Raw genomic sequence first — 20,510 nt, 5'->3', positions numbered from 1 at the left:
CATTCTGTACAGCAAGCACTGCAGTGATTCTTCTGCATCAGAGGCAAACCAGAACTCTGGATCCTGAAGATGAAAGTTTCTTCTTCATATTCTTAGCCACCAGAGGTTAAAAAAAAAAATCAACCGTTGAAGAATTGGTAGTTACAAGATATATGCTCTAACAGGTTTGTCCCGAAGAATGCCTGAGAATCTCCAAAATTAAAATTATTTTCTCTTTACGCATGCACTCTTTACAGCTCTGCAGTACTGCTTCTTTTCTAATGCATCGGTAAGACAGCTCTCTTAATCTAAGTCTGGCTTTTCTGGTTTAAAATTTATACACGATATGGTACAAAAACACTGTATCTCTTGCTAAAGCAAGACTATATGTTAGTGTCTTAATTCCCACTGTCCTTGCCTGTTTCACAGCAGCTCCCTAAGGAGAAGCTTCTATTGATTCTATGCTCTGCAGTAAGATGAAATATCTAATAAGAAGAAAAGAGAGTGGGAGGAGAATAGAGCTAAAAGGATGACATCACCTGTATAGAAAGCCTTCAGAAACTGCATTAGATCAATTGGCTACTGTATCTGCAGATGTAGTCCAAAGAGCACACGCGCGCGCGCACACACACACACACGCTCTCTCTCTCTTCTATGAGACATGTCAGCAAGCTAAAGCTAAATTCTACGAGAAAAAAAATTTGGTTTAAGCGTCCTCACTATTTCAGTGTAAAAAATCCACTTCGGTTTTTAATTCTGTGCATTGATACACAGCTGTATTGGGGAAGCCATATTTCCTAATATTATTATTCAAATTTAACACAGTATTGTCTTCCCAAGGGAAAACAATTAGCTCTGGTAAGATACTCTTGCATTCCAAATACATAAGGCAGCCTAATTCTCATCTGTCACATATTTGTTACACTAATTCAGGAGCCTCCGCTTGTAAAACTTGCTATTTATCAAATAACTGTTCTGAAAGGTAACCTTTTAGAACCACTCTAAATAAACGTTAAGAATATTAAAACTGGTACTATGACTTGTATGTAAATATTAAATTTAAATGAAAACAATACAATTTCATTTTGTAAGGAAAAGCTGAAAAAAAATTACAGCTGACTTGCAGAATGCATCAACTCCTCTGAGGACTAATAATCTATGCAATATGGTACTTTCCTGAAGCCCAGGGCTCCATTCCTAGAAAGAGACAAGAAGCCCAGCAAGCCTCAGAAGGAACCAGTGAAGAAAATAATTCAAACTGGTTCCAAATTGAGCTTGAACTAAAAGAAAATCTCCCTATTTTTTTCCTAAAAATTACACAATAAAATTTAAATTTTGCCATACCCTCCCCCATCTAAAAATACAATTACTCTAGTATGAACCTTATTTTTCATGCTTCTGCCACATGGCACCTACTCCAGATACTCATATAAAAAATCTGCACTTAAGTAAGTTATAATGGTGCCTCCCAACTGCCAAAGTAAGACATAGTTTCTAACGGTAAAATACAGTGAGAGATAGCACGCCACTAGGTAGGAAAATTATGAGAATAATAATGAATGAACAAATCAAAGTAACAGAACTATTTTGCTTTATTTACCTAACATTCATAAGGGGTACAACGTAAGAGAAGATATTACCTGAGAGACAGGTGTTATAACAAAGACTCCGTGACTACAGAAGAAACATCTTGTCATTAGGCACAAAAAATGAGTTATTTAATTCCCCTGGGCAAAGTCTGAGGCACTTTCTAAACACTACACTGCCAGTATGAATTATGCTATTTCTTCTAAGACTTGAATTTACCTTAGCAAAACAATTATGTTCTGAAACGTAACAAAGACAAATCACGTGTTGAAAATATGTGATGGTTTATGAGTCTAGGTTTCCATAATCCTTAAAAATTATTTATTTTCTGCAAAAAACTCAAAATAAATGAAATTTGCATTTAAAGCATAAAATTAAATCTCACAAACACAAATTAGCATGATGTTAGTTTTCTAAATGTAAAACACGGAAATACGTACAGGTTGATTTTCAAAACCCATGGCCATCAAGTCGATTCTGACTCATAGAGACCCTATAGGACAAGGCAGAACTGCCCCACAGGGTTTCCAAGGATGTAAATCTTTATGTAAGCATTGTAAACTTTCACTTAAAGCACAATTAAAAAAAAAAAAAAAAAACTTTATGGAAGCAGACTGCCACATCTTTCTCCAGCAGAGTGGCTGCTGGGTTCAAACTGCCGACCTTTCCGTTAGCAGCCAAGCACTTTAACCACTGTGCCACCAAGGCTCCTTTCAAGCACCAATACATTATATTCAATTATTAATTTAAATAAACTATAAATGAGTTGAATTTCAATAAAATATTAAGCATTCAAGTATGAATTAACTAAAGTCTAATTTTAATCACTAATTTTTTAAAACAGAAAAATCAAAGTCACTTTGTATAAAGTCTAACTTTTCCTAAATGATAAATTTCTAAAAGACAATCATTTCGTACATACATATCAGTAACATGACTCGAGAATCTTTTCGTTTTAGGGCAGAAAATACTCGCATTTATGCATAATACCAACAGGACAAATTACAACAAAATAAAAGAGAAAATTCCTAACGGGTACCTTCCCCCTCTTTTATAAATTATCCTGCTAGAACAAAGAGGCACCTCAGGCTGAGCAAGAGTGACAGTTATCTCCTAGCTGCTTTAAAAACTGCTGCCCTGTGTGTGAAATGCAACCCACTAACGCTGTATGTGAGAACTACTGTAAATACCAACTCCATAAAGGAACAAAACTCTCTTTCCTTTGGTTTGGCCTGTAAGTGAAGATGACATCCTTTTTCTTTTTCTACCAATCACCTCACGGTATCCGCTATTCCTAGGGAATCGTATGGTGAACGCAGCATGCAAAATCTCCCTGTGCAACACCACCATAAAAAGAGACAAACTGGCCAAATTCTATACTCGGCATGTGAATCCACGAGCATTCTGATGATATTACACCAAACTGTTTCTTCAGCAATAACAACTTAAACTCCTAAATAATTACTAAAGGAAGAAATAAATATCCTTTGAAGAAACCAGTCAGTAATTTACCAAATGACTAAAATAATTAGATGAATAGTCTATTTTTCACTTGCATCACTTTTAAAATTTTACTTTGATCTTATCACTTCATCTTACCAATTCAAATGAAGTAACTGCAGCAAGGGAGAATGTCCTGATCTACACATAGTCTTCGACGGCACTGGGGTTTTTTGGGGGGACACATAGTCTAGGAATCATCGCCACAGGCTAGCCATTTAAGAAGACGTTTCCCCTGTATGTGAAATACCATGATGCTAAGCCATACTGATGAAGAAAGCCACCTTCTTTAGCTTGAAAAAGGTCTTTCACATTACAACAAATAAAACAACATATGTTGGCTTTGCAAGGTGTCAAACCCTTACAACAACACCTTTTTATAAAAATGTAAATGCTATATTTTTAATAGTTAAAATTTATGTCACCTGTATAAATTAATAAAAATACAAACCAGAACATCTGAAATCATATCTGCATGGAAAACCAAAGATAAAGTTCTCATAGTTACTAGACTAACTCTAAACATACTTTTTCTGCCAATAAGAAACAACGCTGAAAAGGAGGGGAAAAAAGTCATCATAGGTAAAGCTATCACAGAATAAATATTCTAGGCATTTTAGAAATAAAAATAAACCAACAAGAACAAAAACAAATTTTTACTAGTCAGGCAGAGTCATACAATATATTTACCATCTGCATGGTAAAGTATTATAATCACAACTTAGAAAAACCAAACTCAAAAGATGGCAAGGAATAAAAGTAAAAATTTACGGTTTTATAAAATAAAACAAACATGCCACTCATTTCTGTTATTTTAGTTTAAGTATTTGATCTTTGAACTAGGAACTGTTAAACATACTGACTTACATAGTGAAGGCATGTTGGCACTTTTGGAAAATGAATAAATGATGCTCTATTGCAAGTAACATACAAGCCCTTTTAAAGGATCATAAATGATGCTCTATTACAAGTAACATACAAGCCCTTTTAAAGGATCATAGCAAGCTTTTCCACCTTTCCTGTGCTTAACTTGAACATGTGAAATTAATCTTTGTAGTTATCAGACATGGTTAACTGTAATTACCGGTGCCCCTCAGGAATTTCTGCTTTCAAAGTGCATCCTATTTATTCCTAAGCTTTTCTGAAGAAAAAGAAGCCGGAGTAGCAACACTCTCTCGTCCTATCCTTCTGTAGAAGAGTGTGCTTCAGCACACTGTCGTATCTGTCCACTAAATGATACCACCATGCTATGAAAAAGCCCTGTCAAAGCCACCAGCGGGACACATATGCACTATGAAATATGATCCATCCATAGGGAGTGATGGAGGAAGAAAAGGCAAAGTGGGAGAGAGAAGCTGTCATCATCAACTAAGGTGATGTAAGCTTCTATAATTAGAATCAGTGAAACTGAAGGAACAATAAAAAGGCACCACCATGCTTCTACTTTCCCCTATACTCTGCAGTCATATCAAGTACTTTTCACACACACAAAAGAATACTCTGCATATATAGTACTCAATCAAGTCTGTTATACACTATATACAAATCTAATGTAAAGTTTTAAAATAAGATCTGCCCAATGATAAAATAGAGCCATAATAAACAAATTTTTTCTAATAGAGAAAAAACAAAAAATCTCATTAAAATTTAAGAATAATAATTAGCTATTAAGAATTTTAACTACTAAGAATATTGCCTATACCTACAAATTCCTGTATTACTCTACAGATCAGTTTTATACTATTCTTGTAATTTTAACTACTGCATTTCTCTAGTGCTATAAAAGCAAAAACAGAACATAGCATAGCACAGTTATTAAGTAGGTAATGGAAGAAACTAAAAGGCACTAATGATCAGCATTGATGTGTTTGCTATAAGCCCTAAAATTTATGTCTAAACAGCTGTTAATCCTCTTCCAACTGGAACACTGTCACAAATCATCGTTCTACATCACTGGTATACATCAGTATCTGGGTTGCTCCAAACAACAATCAAAAGAGTTTTCTTTAGCAATTATTGTGAAAAGTATTTTAAGTATGATTAAAAAAAAAAAATCTTTATGATTCTGGTTCCCTGGGCACTGATCCAACGACACATTTAAGTGAGGAAGAACTGCCCCAGACAACCAGAGGGACAAACTTTGACTACCACTCCTGAAGTTTAAACAATAAATAATATAGACAATTCTTTAAAAGTCAGCAATACTCACCTAAAGCCTTAAAAATATTTTTCATACCCTTAACGCAGCAATTTAACTTCTACGAATCAATCCGAAGGAAATATCAGTCATGCACAGATTAATAAAAAATATTTGTTATAGAAAATTTGGAAGGTGCACGACAATACTTTGTTACACTCATAAAATAGAACACTAATAACAGAAATAATGTTTTGAGAAAAAATTTAATTGCATAAGAAATAAAAATCCAGGATAAATAAGACTAAATATTCCGTAATACCCACATCAGTCAAAAAAACCTTCAATTAGTCAAAAGATACATACTTATTTCTGGTTTTGTGGATTATTACAAATTTATTTCCTTTTTAAATACTCATCTATTTTACATTTCTAAACTGGACATTTTTCACACACACACACACACAAAAAACTGATAAGCAGGCACTTGTTTTACTTAGTTTTAGTTATGCTATCTCCTTTTTGCGTTTTCCCTGTCCATTTGTGAACTCACGGACCCTCTAACTAGGTACAAGAACCTCCTACCAAAAATTCTACTTTTATTTCCCAGAAGACAAAAAGCAGATTATCCTAGGTGATGCTAGATGCTCATGAATAAAAAGAGAAAATACTCTTTTGTTTTCAGGTGGAAAGCACCATGATGAACACACCTTCTATCTGTAGCACTGTGGGCTGGACATACAGGGAGAGGGAGAAACAATACTGAAAAGCTGCAGACTGTCAGAGGCGGGGCTCCAAATTTCTTGGTAGCAATTTGGTCAGCACTTACTGTCTTATAAGATTAGCAAAGGCTCCAGATACTAACTTCCTGAGTTTACAAGTAATAAAAGATCATTTATTAACTCCTTCTTTCATTCCACAAGTATTTACTAAATAGCAAGCATAACTAAAAACAACCAGGATCAACCAGACCTACAATTACAAAATAAAGTTCACAATGTTGACAGTTTCCTTCATCAATCTGTGCCTATGACTTACACAGTTCAAACTTGAAATTCTTCTGCTGGTTGATACAACAGAAGTGTTGTACACTTCATTTTGACTGAAACTGTCGAACTGTTTGCTCACTGATGCTCCATGAAGTAATCTCAGCAATCACATGTTTGGACCAAAGTCCTCTGTTTCTCATAAGCTGGTGGGGGGGCCTCTTTACTAATGCAGGAATGGCTTTATCAATAACACACACACACACACACACGATCCAAAAAAGTAAAATGCATTTTGTTAAAAACCTCAAGCAGGTCATGATACCTATGGTCAAATGGTAGCATTTAGCCATGAGTCAGTCAGTGTATTACCATAAAGGTGGTAAGTGAGTTAGTCCTAATACCAAACCAAAAACCCAATTCCGACTCACAGCGACGCTACAGGGCACAGTAGAACTGCCCCACAGGGTTTCCAGGCTGTAATCTTTACAGAAGCAGACTGTCACACCCTTCTCCTGTGGAGAGGCTGGTGGGTTTCAGTTAGTAGCCAAGCACTTGACTACTGTGCCACCAAAGCTCCTTCTCATCCTAATAATCACCTCTTTTTTCAGTTGCACTGATAAATGTGTCTTAATCTTTCTGAAGAGGCTCTGAATCTAAAGAAAACACAGGGTGCTGCAGGACAGGGGGGAACACAAGGTGTCATCACAGAAGTAGCAAATAAGAAAGAGCTGCTACATTAGTAGTTTCTGAGCATAATAAGGAAACTCTGGTGGCATGGTGGTTAAGAGTTTGGCTGCTAACCAAAAAACTGACAGTTCGAATCCACCAGGTGCTTCTTGGAAACCCTATGGGGCAGTTCTACTCTGTCCTATAGGGTCGCTATAAATCGGAATTGACTCAACAGCAATGGCTTTGGTTTTTTTTTTTTTTTTTTTTTGAGCATAACAAAACAGTAGATTCTCAAATGTCATACCATGCCTACTACCCACCACATTATCTCAGAACAAAGGACTGGGTGGAAAGAAAATACTTAAAGAGTGAGCAAAAGGAAGCTCTCCTAACTTAACCCTGACTCATGAAGCTGCCATGGAAATCCCTCTTTCCAGTTGATCCTTTGAGAAGACCGGGTTGGCTCCACTTCTGTGCAGATGCCATGAGAGGAAGAAGGCAACAGCTTATCCTGACCCCGAGATGTGAAAAGCAACAAAGGCAACATACAAATAAGAAGGGAGAAATTATTCTTGTATGAAGTAACTTAGCATCTAAATAAAAATAAATAAATAAATAAGAAACCAATAAATACATCCAACACCCATACAGGCACACTGTTTGCTATTTAAAAGCAGAGCAGAAGAAGAAAGGAGAAATTAAGGACTATAAGTTCATAACTAAAGTACCCAAACACCAATCAGATTTTTGAAACCTCTGAAGGATGTCCAGATTTATATTTGGCTCAATAATGATTCTTAAAAAAAAAAAAAATCATTGAGTGCTAATGTTGTCTAATATTCTGATTCATTTCAAGTTAAAAAAAGGCACAGGTGGTGTTTGACCCTAGTGAAACCAAGGTATTTTACCCTTGTTGGTTCTGGCTGAATTTGACCATTTAACTTCACATATATAACACTATACAAAATTCAACTCACTTTTGGGAAAAATTTCACTACTGTATACTATTTAAAATGAAACAATGAGCTTTACACCAAAAATAAAATGATTTTCTAGATTATTAAATAAGCCATTAATTTTGTTTTTTATTATCTTCAGAACTGAGCAGAATTATATGATCACACTACATGTAAGTATGTGTAACTTTCTACGGGAGAAATGAAGAGAGTGCACACACTGAGTAGAAAATGAGAACAATGCCAGGAAAGGGGTCTCCAAAGGGGTCATCCCTGAATGGAGTTGTGGGAGCTGAGCAGGACTTTGTCAGAAGGACAAGGTGAAGGGCCATTCTGGAAAAAAGGATCAAGATAAGATTCAAACTGACTCATCTAAGGATAAAATTACATTAGGTAATGATGCTGATAAAAGACTTCCAGGCAAAGAACAAGACCAAAGGAGAGGACCTCCAAATAGAATAATGGGGCCAGAGGCTGAGAACGTAGATTTGGGCCAAATGAGGAAGGGATTTATATACCATGTGAGGTCAAAACTTTTCGGATCCAGGAAGGGCGTTTGAGAAAATTCAATACCCATTCGTGATAAAAACATTCAACTAGTTAAGGAATAGAAGGGAAATTCTTCCATATAATAAAGGACATTTATGAAATAGCCACAGCTAACATCATACTCAATGGAGAAAGACTGAGAGCTTTCCTCTTAAGATCAGGAAGAAGACAAGGATGCCAACTTCACACCAACTGCTATTCAATATTGTACTAGTCAGAGCAATTAGGCAAGAAAAAGGAATAAAAGTGACCCAAATCAGGAAGGACGAAGTAAAAACTATTCTTTATTGCAGGTGACATGATTCTATAGATAGAAAACTCCAAAGATTCCACAAGAAAGCCATTTGACCTAATAAATGAATTCGGCAACATGGCAGGGTCAAGGTCAAAACAAGAATCAGTCAGGTTTCTATAAATCAGCAATGAACAAGCTGACAAGGAAATTAAGGAAACAATCCCATTTATAATACCATCTCAAAGAACCTAGCAATAAATTTAACAAGGGCGGTAAAAGTCTTGTACACTGAAAACTATAAACATTACTGAATGAAATTAAAGAAGACCTAAATAAATGGAAGGACATTCTATGTTCATGTACTGGAATGTTTAATATTGTTAAGATGTCAATACTACCCAAAGCAATCTAAATTTAATGCAATCCCTATCAAAATTCCAACAGCTTTCTTTTCAGAAATGGAAAAGCCAATCCTCCAACTTTTATGGAATGGCCTGAGTCGATTGCGACTCATAATGACCCTATAGGACGGAGTAGAACTGCCCCACAGAGTTTCCAAGGAGCACCTGGCGGATTCGAACTTCCAAAATGGCAAGGGGCACCAAATAGTCAAAGCAATTTTGAAAAGAATAAGGTAGGGGACTCATGCTTGCTGATTTCACAACACACTATAAAGCTACAGTAATCAAAAGAACTAAGTACTGGTATAATGATAGACATTTAAACCAATGGAAAAGAATTGAGAATCCTGAAATAAACTTCATAAATCTATGATTAACTGATTTTCAACACGTATGCTAAGTACATTCAGTAGGAAAAGAAATGTCTCTTTAGTAAATGGTACTGGGAAAATTGGATTTCCACATGCGAAAGAACGAGCTGGATCAATACCTCACACCATTTACAAATTAATTCAAAATGGATCAAGGACCTAACTGTGAGAACTAAAACCATACAGCTCTTAGAAAAAAACATAAGGGTACTGTTTCGGGACCTAGTTTTGAACAACGGATTCTCAGATATGACACCAAAAGCATGAGCAGTAAAAGACAAATTAGATAAATGGGGTACGAAAAATTAAAAACTTTTGTTCATCAAAGGACTTTATCAACTGAGTGAAGAGACAACCTACATATTGGGAGAAAATTTTTGGGAAACATCTACTCGATAAGAGTTTAATATTCAGAATATATAAATAACTTGAACAACTTAACAAAAAGACAAACAACCTAAGCACAAAAATATACAAACAACTTGAATGGACATTTAACCAAAAAGGATATACAAATGGGCAACAAGCACATGAAAAGGCACTTAATATCATTAACTATTAAAACAAGGAAAAACAAAGTCCAGTTGCTGTGGAGCTGATTCTGATTAATGGTAACTCCAGAGCAGACCTGCACTCGATAGGATTTTCAAGGCTGTGACCTTTCAGAAGCAGATCACCGAGACTTTCTCTCAGGGCTCCTCTGGGTGGGTTTGAAATACTAACCTTCCAGATAGTAGTCAAGCGCTTAACTGTTTATGTCACCCAGGACTCCTAATTAGTCACTTTCTGCTGCCATTGAGTCGATTCCGACTCAGCACCCCCATGTTGTTGTTGTTAGGTGCTGTCAAGTCAGTTTCGACTCATAGTGACTCTACAGGACGCAGTAAAACTGCCCCATAGGGGTTTCAAGGAGCAGCTGGTGGATTTGAACTGCTGGTCTTTTGGTTAGCAGCCAGGCTCTTAACCGCTACACCACCAGGGCTCCAGCATCCCCATCCAAAACCAAAAAAACAAAACAAAACAAAACAAAACAAAACCCAGTGCTGTCTGAGTCGATTCTGACTCATAGCGACCCTACAGGACAGAGCAGAACTGCCTCATAGAGTTTCCAAGGAGCGTCTGGTGGATTTGAACTGCCGACCCTTTGGTTTACAGCTGTAGCACTTAACCACTACGCCACCCGGGTTTCCAATAGGTAGATGTAAATCAAAACCACATGAGACATCACATTACCCCCACGAGAATGGTTATGATCAAAAACCAGAAAATAACAGGTGCTGGTGAGGATATAGAGAAATAAGAACCCTCATCCAATGCTGGTGGGAATTCAAAATAGTATAGCCACTATGGAAAGTTTGAAGATTCATCAAAAAGTTGAACACAGAATTACCATATGACCCAGCAATCCCAATTCTAGCTATATACCCAAAAGAACTGAATGCAGGAACACAAACAGAAACCCGCACATCAGTGTGCACTGCAGTGCCATTCACAATATCCAAAAGGCAGGAATAACCTAAGTGTCCATCAAGAGATAAACAAAATGTGGTATACATATACAATGGAATATTACTCACCCATAAAGAGAAATGAAGTTCTGATGCATGCTACAACATGGATGAGCCTTGAAAACATTATGCTAGGTGAAACAAGTCATTCGCAAAAGGGCAAATACTGTATGATCCCACTTACAGGAAATAGGCAAATGTATAGAGACTAAAGCTTAATACTGGTTACCAGAAGTGGGAGAGAGCGAGAAAGGAAGAGTCATTGCTTAAGGGGCCCTGAGTTTCTGTTAATGATGGTAGAATTATTTGGAAAAGGGTGGTGATAAATATTATACAACAGGATTAATGTAATCAACGTCACTGAGTTACACATGTAAAATTAGTTGACTTGGCAAATGTTTTCTTACATATGTTTTTACCACAATTAAAAAACTTTTCTGATTATATATTAAATTGAAAAAAATTTAAACTACATTTCCAACATTATTTAGAAATTAATACATACATTGCTGGCTAGATATTTTACACCCATTATTAAATATACACAAAATCCCAAGATATTTAAAAGGATAACAGGACATATAAACCAAAGTTCTATTTTCTTCCCATGTCCTGCGTATTATTTTGAATCCACATTGGGCTAAACAACCAGCCTCACTAATGACTATCTGAAAAAAAGCCTTCAATTCAAAAATTCTAAAATGAGGGTCATAATTTTTTGGCAGATATCACCTTTCATCATTTAATTGGCTTCTGGCCACTCATTCTACATAGTAAAGCAAAACATTTAGTGAACTTCAAATATATTTCACAACTACTTCATCTTTTAAGGTTGGACAAAGAAATTATCTCGGTCAAAGTTAGCTATTCTCAAGGTACTCCACAAAATCTTTTTTTTTTAGGGTGGCCTAACATAAAATAGTTTTTTATTTATTTTTTTTTGCTGGTAGTTGGTGACTGTTGTTTATACTAACTTCAAGTCAATTTGATTTTATTTTTCCTACCCTTATTCTCCCTTTCTTCTGATTCATTAGCTTATTTGTTTTCACTAATCTTGATGTATTTAGTTATTTTTGTAAGGTACTTTTTATATGCAGGTATGGAATAGATAAATAATAAGATTATTTTGTAAGCAATGGAAACAAAGATTTTTTTTTTTTTTGAGTATTTACAGTAACAGCAGCAATAGAAGCCACAGATATTACTGAATGTCTTTCAGGGCACCAGGCAGGGCACTTCATATATATATATATATATTCTCTCACTGAATCATCTCACAAACCTATAGTTTATATATCAGATGTAGAAGGGTTAAACAACTTCCCCAAATTTACAAAGGCTAAGCTAAGCAGGTTTCTGGGTTTTTAAAGCAAGCTGGTATCAGAGCAGCACTCTTATCCTCTTTGACAGGCAATGCTCTGAGGATATGATGATCATAATTCACAGTTTTAAGGAATGCATATTCTGATGGGAAACACAGACATTTGAATACACAACTGCAATGTAGTTTCATAAATGGTCACAGGCACATACATGGGATATTACGGGAATGCAGAGATGTATACCTAAGCCTTACCAAGAAAAAAATCATGGTGTCCTCACATGACATGATATGGAATTTAGTCTTAAGGATGAGTAAGATTTTGCCAGAAAGAAAAGGGATAAAAGAGCATTCTCAATAAAGAGAACAGAATATACAAGAAATGTATATAAAAAACATGGTTTCTGGAAGGATCAGTACATTTGTTTGCCATGGCTGAAAGGTAGGGAATATGTAGAAAAAGAGGAAAAGATAAAGCTGGAGAGGTGGACAAAGTTCAGACCTGTGCTGTGCAATATGGTAGCTACTACACCCTATGTGGTTATTTATATATAAATTATTTATAATTAAGTAAAATTTAAAATTTCAATCCTCAGGTGCACTAGCCATATGTGGCAAGTTGCTACCAATTCGGACAGCACAAATATAAAACATTTCCATCATTGTAGACAGTTCTATTAAACAGAACTGGTCTAGAGTAGGTGGTGCAAATGGTTTGTGCTCAACTACTAACCTAAAGGTTGGCAGTCTGAACCCACCCAAAGGACTGCTTCCATTAAGATTACAGCCAAGAAAACCCTACGAAGCAGTTCCATTCTGCAACAGATGGGTAATCAAGAGTCAGAATTAACTTGACAGCAATGGGAGGAGGAGGTTTAGAGTACGGAGATCCTTATACCTACGTGGATCACTGGAATTTCTCTGATATGTGATGGCAGGCTGTGAAAAGATTTAAGAGTTTAAAAGGAGCAATACCGTTAGGTCTTCATTATAGAAAGACAGAGCTGAGAAGTAAAATGAATGAACTGGGTGATGGCAAGGAAATGGTGGAAGATAAACAGAATAGAAAAGCAGCAGCAATAGGGAAACTAGTTCAGAGGGAAGAGAAATTTTAAAATCAAATAAAATGATTAAGTAGGTATCTTTTGATGAAGAGGTCATGCAATATTTTCCAGTTTTTGCAATTCCCCAAATCTCAAAAGAAATACTGCTTTTACAGTGAGTACTGGAGGCTGGAACAGATGTTCTTAAAACAGTTATAGGAAGAAAGGTGGTGAATGCTAAGGCGATTACATGAGGAAACTGAGACTATGCAGTGTTTAAAAAAGCTCAGCTGCTAACCAAAAGGTTGGCAGTTTGAATCCACCAGCTGCTCCTTGGAAACCCTATGGGGTAGTTCTGCTCTGTCCTATTGGGTCAATATGAGTCAGAATCTATTTGATTGGTAACAGGTTTAGTTCACAAAGAAAATTATCTGAGAGGCAGAGTCTACAGATATTGACTGATAGACTGTGAGTGTGCACACACTTTTCAAATATATAAACAACCCCCCCATGAGACATGCAGATCCAGTACTACTTCCATCATTTTGAGAAGTGAAACAACTGAAGCACAGAGGGTTTACTTAGATGAACTGCTCCAATCACACAGTTAGTGAAGAAAGGATTCAAGACAGATGGCTCATATAAATGCTGTACCCTTTGTACTTGGCTTAATCATCATCCTACTCACCAAATATTGCTTCCAATCACCTTTTTGCTATTTCTAAATACCAAATACACCCTTCTCAAATGTCAAAGCTCTAAAACTGAGAATATTCAAAGACATTTAAACTTGTTCAAGTTCTGAGAGCACTACTCAAAGGAATTTTTAAAATGTTATTACTGTTAAAAAAGTGCTCTTTTTACTTAAAAAAAAGTTCACATTAAGACTATAGTTGTCTTCTTTGTACAAAGGAATGTAAGACAAAACTACAAAAATATTTCACAGGAATAAACCATCTTTTTCAATCGTTCTAAGCATTCAGTTAGAAAATAACTTTAAAATACATGTAAACTCTTCTTTACATTAAAAAAAACCTTGATGAAGATTGTGTATTCAATAATAAGTACGACAGTCTAAAAGTTAAAACATTTTGTATATCTTTGAGAATTATTTTACCTGCAGCACTCTAGCAAGAAAAAGCTGAGATGATCTGCAAATTCAGAAAGAAAATGCTAAGTTTCCATTGCTGTCTAAAAGAAGAACAACTCCTCCTATTTTTCACTGCATCGCTGACAGTGGAATAAAAGAAATACAGGTAGTTCCCAACTTATGACAGGGTTCCATTCCGATAGCTCTGTCCTGAGTTGGTTCTGATGTAATTCGAACTTTTTTTTTAAAGTTTCATTATTACTGCCTTTTATCATCAGTATCTTTAAAAATCCAATCTTTGTCTTTGGCTTTACATTACATATAAACTTAGAGCTTCGACATCAGCACTTCCTGTTTCTCCAGTTTACATGTTATTTAAGCTAAAAACAAAACCCGGAGGATCCTAAAAGTGTGGTTCATCATAAGGACTCTATGTTGTTATTGTTGTTGCCTGCCATCAGGTCAGTTCTGACACATGACGACTCCATGTGTGCAGAGTAAAACTGCTCCATAGGATTTTCAAGGCTGTGACCTTTAGAAAGCAGATCTCCAGGCCTGTCTTCTAAGGCGCTTCTGTGTGGGTTCAAACAGTCAACCTTTCATCTTGTTGTCAAGTGCTTAATCACTGGCACCACCCAGAGAACCCAAAGGGCACTACTGTTGTGTGCCGTCAAGTACATTCCGACTCATAGAGAGCTACAGCACAGAGCAGAACTGCTCCATAGGGTTTCCTAGGCTGTAACCTTCTTTTTTAAACAATATTTTATGGTGTTTTCAGTGAAGGTTTACACAGCAAATTAGTTTCTCTTATGACAATTTCTATACAAACTGTTCAGTGACATTAATTACATTTTTTTTTTTTTTTTTACAATGTGTCAACATTCTCTTTAATTGCTTTCTGGGTTGCTCTGTTTCTAGTATTCTAGCTTCCCTGCCCCCTTATCTTCTCATCTTTGTTTTAGAGTAATTGTGGATCTTTTGGTCTTATATAGATGTTTCTTAATGGTGCACCATGCTCATGGATAATAATCGTTATTTTGTGGGCCAATCTGTTATTTTGCTAAAATGTAACCTCGGGGGATAGTTTCGGTCCAAGGTTTAAAAAGAGTATCTCAGGGTCATAGTCTCAGGGAGCCCTTGAGTCTCAACTGGTACAGTATGTATGCATTTTTTAAGATTTTGAGTTCTGTTTCATATTTTATCCTGTTTTATCAGGGTCCATCTATTGTGGCACTGATCAGAATGGTTCGTAGTGGCGACCACACACCATCTAGTTCCTCTGATCTCAGGGTAGATAAGGCTGTGGCTCATGTAGGCTACTAACCCTGTAGACTAGTTTCCTCTCTGAGACTTTGGTTTCCTTCTTTCTGTTTTGTCCCTAATGAGCAGAGATCAATAGCTGTTTTTTTTTTTTTTTTTTTTTATGTAGGCTGTAATCTTTACAGGAGCAGATCATCAGGTCTTTTCCCCTGCTGGGTTCAAACCCCCAACCTTTTGGTTAGCAGTCAAGTGCTCAACTATTGTGCCACCAGGGCTCCCTGAAGGGCCCTATAGTGGCCACAAAACCAGTGCTCTACTGGGTACTTTCACAAATACATTTAAGGTGTTTGCTATATAGCTTCCTTATGCGGATCAACTGTCAATATGTAGGAATTTGAGCAAAAGCACAGCTTTTTACAAAATTGGTGATATTAACGAAAAGGAAATGAAAACCGCATTTTCCAAGCTGTCCGAACTATATCCCTTTTAGAAAAAAATAAAACTATTACTTTAAGAAACAGCAATTGCAAGTAATATAAACAAAAATCCTTCTCTAACACATTCTCATAGTTAATAAATCAGCTTTGGCTAAGTTGAATCAACTTAGTTCTTCCCTTCCATGATTTGCAAAATTCCTGACAGTACTCAGTAGAATTAGCACCTAAAACTAGCTGTACAAGCCTTTACATGCAAAATGCTACACTTAATGTCATCAAACAGAATCCCCAGCAGTGTGCCTACTGCTGTTTCTGGTCCATTAGGAAACCAATACATCCAAAAGACACCTCTCAGCATAGAGGAGGGCTAAAAGCAAATGACTCATGAACATAAAGAAAGCCACTGCCACCAAGAAAAAATACATATTCTGTCCTGGCTTCATGCCATGACACTAAAGAAATTCAGGGAAAACTCACACAAAGTATGCATTCTTTACCTCAAATAAGTATAACCAAATAGTATAAATAAGGATACTTTGATTTAGCAATTCTATTTCTTGGAATTTTTTCTAAAGAAATCAAGATATAGGCAGATATAACCACAAAGACACTTTGTACAACATTTTTAAAAAATCATAATGAAAAGCTAGAAATAATCAAATAGTGGGAAGTGGATAAAAAAGTATGGCATAGTATTAAACAGAGTACTATGCAGCCATTAAAAATGTTGTAAACGAACATTTAACAGCATTCAAAGACATTCAGATTATATGTTTTAAAAAGTTACAAAACTAAGTATTATATGTATTCGTTTTAGTAAAATCTTATGTATCTGTCTATATACAGGTTGAAAAAAACTTTCTTCAAGGCTATACAAAATGTCATCATGGGTTGTATAACTGGGTGGTGGGAATAATAAAATTTCCATCTTCAAAAATTGACACGTATTACCAGTGTAATAAAGCAAAACAAGCCAGTTTAATTATTGACAAGGAAATTTATTGTATAAAAAAAGAAACTGTTAAATAGTAAAGAAGGAAATGAACCCTGGATAGCTCTAGATATAGTCCAAATTTTGGAATTATTTCATGTTACTGTTTGTTGTCAGAAACAGAACGTGTTGAATCAATAAAATTAGAAAAATGTGACTAAATCCTTTGATTTCAGCTTGACTTATGGCAAGCCCATACACAACGGAATTGGACTGTTGTGACCTATATGGTTTTAAAATTGGCTGATTGTTTTTTTCTTTTTGTTTTATTTTTGGCTGAAGGGTGAAATTCAGGAGTGACTTCAGTAGTGAGCTCTAAGGGTGTCTGGGGGCCATACTCTCGGGGTTTCTTCAAGTCTCTGTCAGACCAGTAAGTCTGGTCTTTTTTTTTTTTGTGAATTTGAATTTTGTTCTACATTTTTCTCCAGCTCTGTCCGGGATCCTCTATTGTGATCCCTATCAGAGCAGTCAGTGGTGGTAGTCAGGCACCATCTGAATGTGCTGGACTCAGTATGGTGGAGGCTGTGGTAGCTGTGGTCCACTAGTCCTCTGAGCTAATCTTTCCCTCGTGTCTTTGGTTTTCTTTATTCTTCCTTGTTCCAGATGAGGTGAGACCAGTGGAGTATCTTACATGGTCACTTGTAAGCTTTTAAGACCCCAGACACTACTCACCAAAGTCAAATGTAGAACGTTTTCTTTATAAACTATGTTATGCCAATTGAGCTAGGTGTTCCCCGAATCCATGTTCCCCAAAGACCTCAGCCCAGTAATTTGGCCCCTCAGGGAGTTTAGATGTGTATATGGAGCTCCATGACCTTGCCTTGGACAAGCTGTGCTGGCTTCCCCAATACTGTGTACTGTCCTACCCTTCACCAAAGTTAACAATTATCTATCGTCTAGTTAGTGATTTTCCCTCCCAGGCTTTTCCTCCCTTGTAACCATCAAATATTGTTTCTTGTTGTACGTAACCGTTTTCATAATAGTGGTCTCATACAATATTTGTCCTTTTGTAATTTTCTTATTTCACTCAGCATAATGCCCTCCAGATTCATCCATGTTGTGAGATGCTTTGCAGATTCATCACTGTTCTTTATCGTTGCTTAGTTCTCCACTGTGTATATGCCATAGTTTATCCATTCATCTGTTGACTGGCATCTAGGTTGTTTCCATCTTTTTGCTATTGTGAACAATGCTGCAATGAAAATGGGTGTGCATATATCTATTCGTGTGACTGCTCTTATTTCTCTAGGATATATTCCCAGGAGCAGGATTGTTGGATTATATGATATTTCTAGTTCTAGCTTTTTAAGGAGGCATCATACTGTTTTCCAAAATGGCTGTACCATTTTGTATTCCCACCAGCAGGGTATAAGAGTTTAACTTCCCCACAGCTTCTCCGACATTTGTTATTTTCACAACTGGCTGATTTTCAGAAGTAGATACCAGGCCATTCTTCCAGCTAAATCCTTAGAGCCGCCTTAAATCTAAAACTTACTCCAGTGCAAACAATTCCCTAAATAGTCTTCCTCATTCCTAATAAGGAATAAGTAAATTTTTGTTACTGACAACTGAAAGAATTAAATATGCCCTAGGGAATTTTTTTGCTGCAACTAACTTTAAATTCTTTTACTACTGACTTATTTTCATCTTTTTTAAACTTCTCCAACCTGATGCTATTATTTTAAACCAGGGCTTTGAGCTGGTGTGAACTGGTACAGTCATGGCTGATGAAGCAAAACAGGAACAGATCCAAAATTTTACAGTTTGGCAGAATTGGCATGGTACCTGGAACAGGAAAAATTACAGGTCAAAGCCTTGGAATGGGAGACTTGGAAGAGGCATTGTGAGCCCTCTCAGTGAGATTACATTACTGGCAGGACTGTAGGAGAGTGACATACATTCAAAGCAGCATGGCTGGCCACCATCTTTCAGCGGGGCAGCACTGCTTTGGACTGTGCTCAAAATTCAAGGGCAAGAGATTTGGCTGCTATGCAACACGTATGCTGCCCTTGTTCTCTAAGAGGGAGATTAAGTTTCTAGCAGGGCTTCGACTCGTAATTTTTCCTATTCTGGCTACCTTTCTTGTTTGCTGTAACTTTAAAAATCAGAGTCTGTTCCAGTGATGCTTCCTTAGCCATGACTGAACTGGGCAGAACCAGTTTGAAGCCCTGTTTTAAACAAAAGATATTTTTATTATTTAAGCACATGCAAAGAAAAGATGAAAACCTCTTGAAAAATTGTCTTTACATCTTGAGGGATCATGACTCCTCTGAAAGCAGATAACTATAGAGCCTCTCCCCAGAAAAATGTACAGGAATTTATTCTTAGATTATCCTTATTTCTTGATTCAAGTACTTTTCAGCCTCAAAAGAAGTTATCTACAATTATAAAATTAAAGACTTCTGAAGAAACAGCTTATGTATTCTTCTGGTGTTACAAAGTTAACATTTTCTCTGCTTCTCCTTTTTGTGAAAACATACCTTTAATGCTTACATATGTCTCTACATTAACATGTAGTATGTATTTGTCCCACATTTCAAGTCAGAAATTATTTCTTTTGTATGCATCACAGAATATCAGAACAAAAGGTCCCAACTAGTTTATTATTTAAGTTCTCAGGACTATAACCTATACTCTATTCAGGTAATAAAAAGTATAAAAAAATTCATAAACATTTCTTAAAAAAAAGTGGTAAAAACTTTTTTTTTTTTTAGATTATTTAAGCAAAAACAAAACTCCCACTGGTGAAAGTCTTTCTAACCAATTCAGATAAGCAAAAATATTTTCAAAGATTATATGGACATATTCACCTGCCCCAAACTTTTACATGTACAACCCAAAGTACTGATATTGCCAAATATGAATGTAAATTAAAGACATTATATATAAAAATTAAGGCAGATTATGAAATGTTCCTAAATATACTCACAGAAAGATAGCTGTTAATCTCCACATCATCAGTGATGGTTTGGCGCTCTCCTTTATAGTTAATCTTCCGAAACCTTCGTCTAGACTGTCTGGCAGGTATTTCTCTTTGTAGAATACTTTCTTCGTTACCTTTGGAATTTTCTACCTGAAACACATGTTCAAATTCCTGACTAAATATCCAATTTTTCCATATTACTGACAGTCTACGAAGTCTTAACAGGCTCATAAGGAAAGTTTCATTTACTTCTTGTTAGCCTCGAGTAAACCATCTGTTTAGGACAATGCTTACGAGTTTGAAAAGATTAAAGGTGGCATTATTATAAAGATCTGGAAACCACAATTTCCTTCCAGGAAATTGTCTCTCTTGCTCACATGAACGTGTATCTTCTAAGTAAAGTCGCTTACCAGAAAAGGCAGTTAACTATACCTACACGTGCAATAACTACAACTTCTGAGTTAGTCTAATTACGAACTACCTGATTATATACATATTTTCCTTAGCAAATAATCACAGCTATATTTTCAGTGAATCATTAAACTATAAAAGAAAAACACCACA

General features: G+C 36.1%; 1 protein-coding gene across 5 annotated transcripts in view; it reads right to left on the bottom strand.

The window, feature by feature from the left end:
• RAPGEF6 (Rap guanine nucleotide exchange factor 6) overlaps nt 1–20,510 on the bottom strand; it is a 257,480-nt gene that overhangs the window by 122,914 nt on the left and 114,056 nt on the right. For 4 of the 5 annotated variants that reach the window (XM_049872938.1, XM_049872947.1, XM_049872952.1 and 1 more), the window contains one exon: nt 19,953–20,096. The exons of the other annotated variant lie outside the window; for it this stretch is intronic. In XM_049872938.1, the coding sequence (XP_049728895.1) occupies nt 19,953–20,096 (144 nt within the window). The remainder of the gene's footprint in view (nt 1–19,952; nt 20,097–20,510) is intronic. 5 annotated transcript variants of the gene reach the window in all.

The sequence above is a fragment of the Elephas maximus genome, chromosome 2 (genome assembly GCF_024166365.1).
Source record: "Elephas maximus indicus isolate mEleMax1 chromosome 2, mEleMax1 primary haplotype, whole genome shotgun sequence".
Taxonomy (NCBI): domain Eukaryota; kingdom Metazoa; phylum Chordata; class Mammalia; order Proboscidea; family Elephantidae; genus Elephas; species Elephas maximus.
Note: the sequence above shows the minus strand (reverse complement) of the source record. Positions and strands in the feature narration are given on the sequence as shown.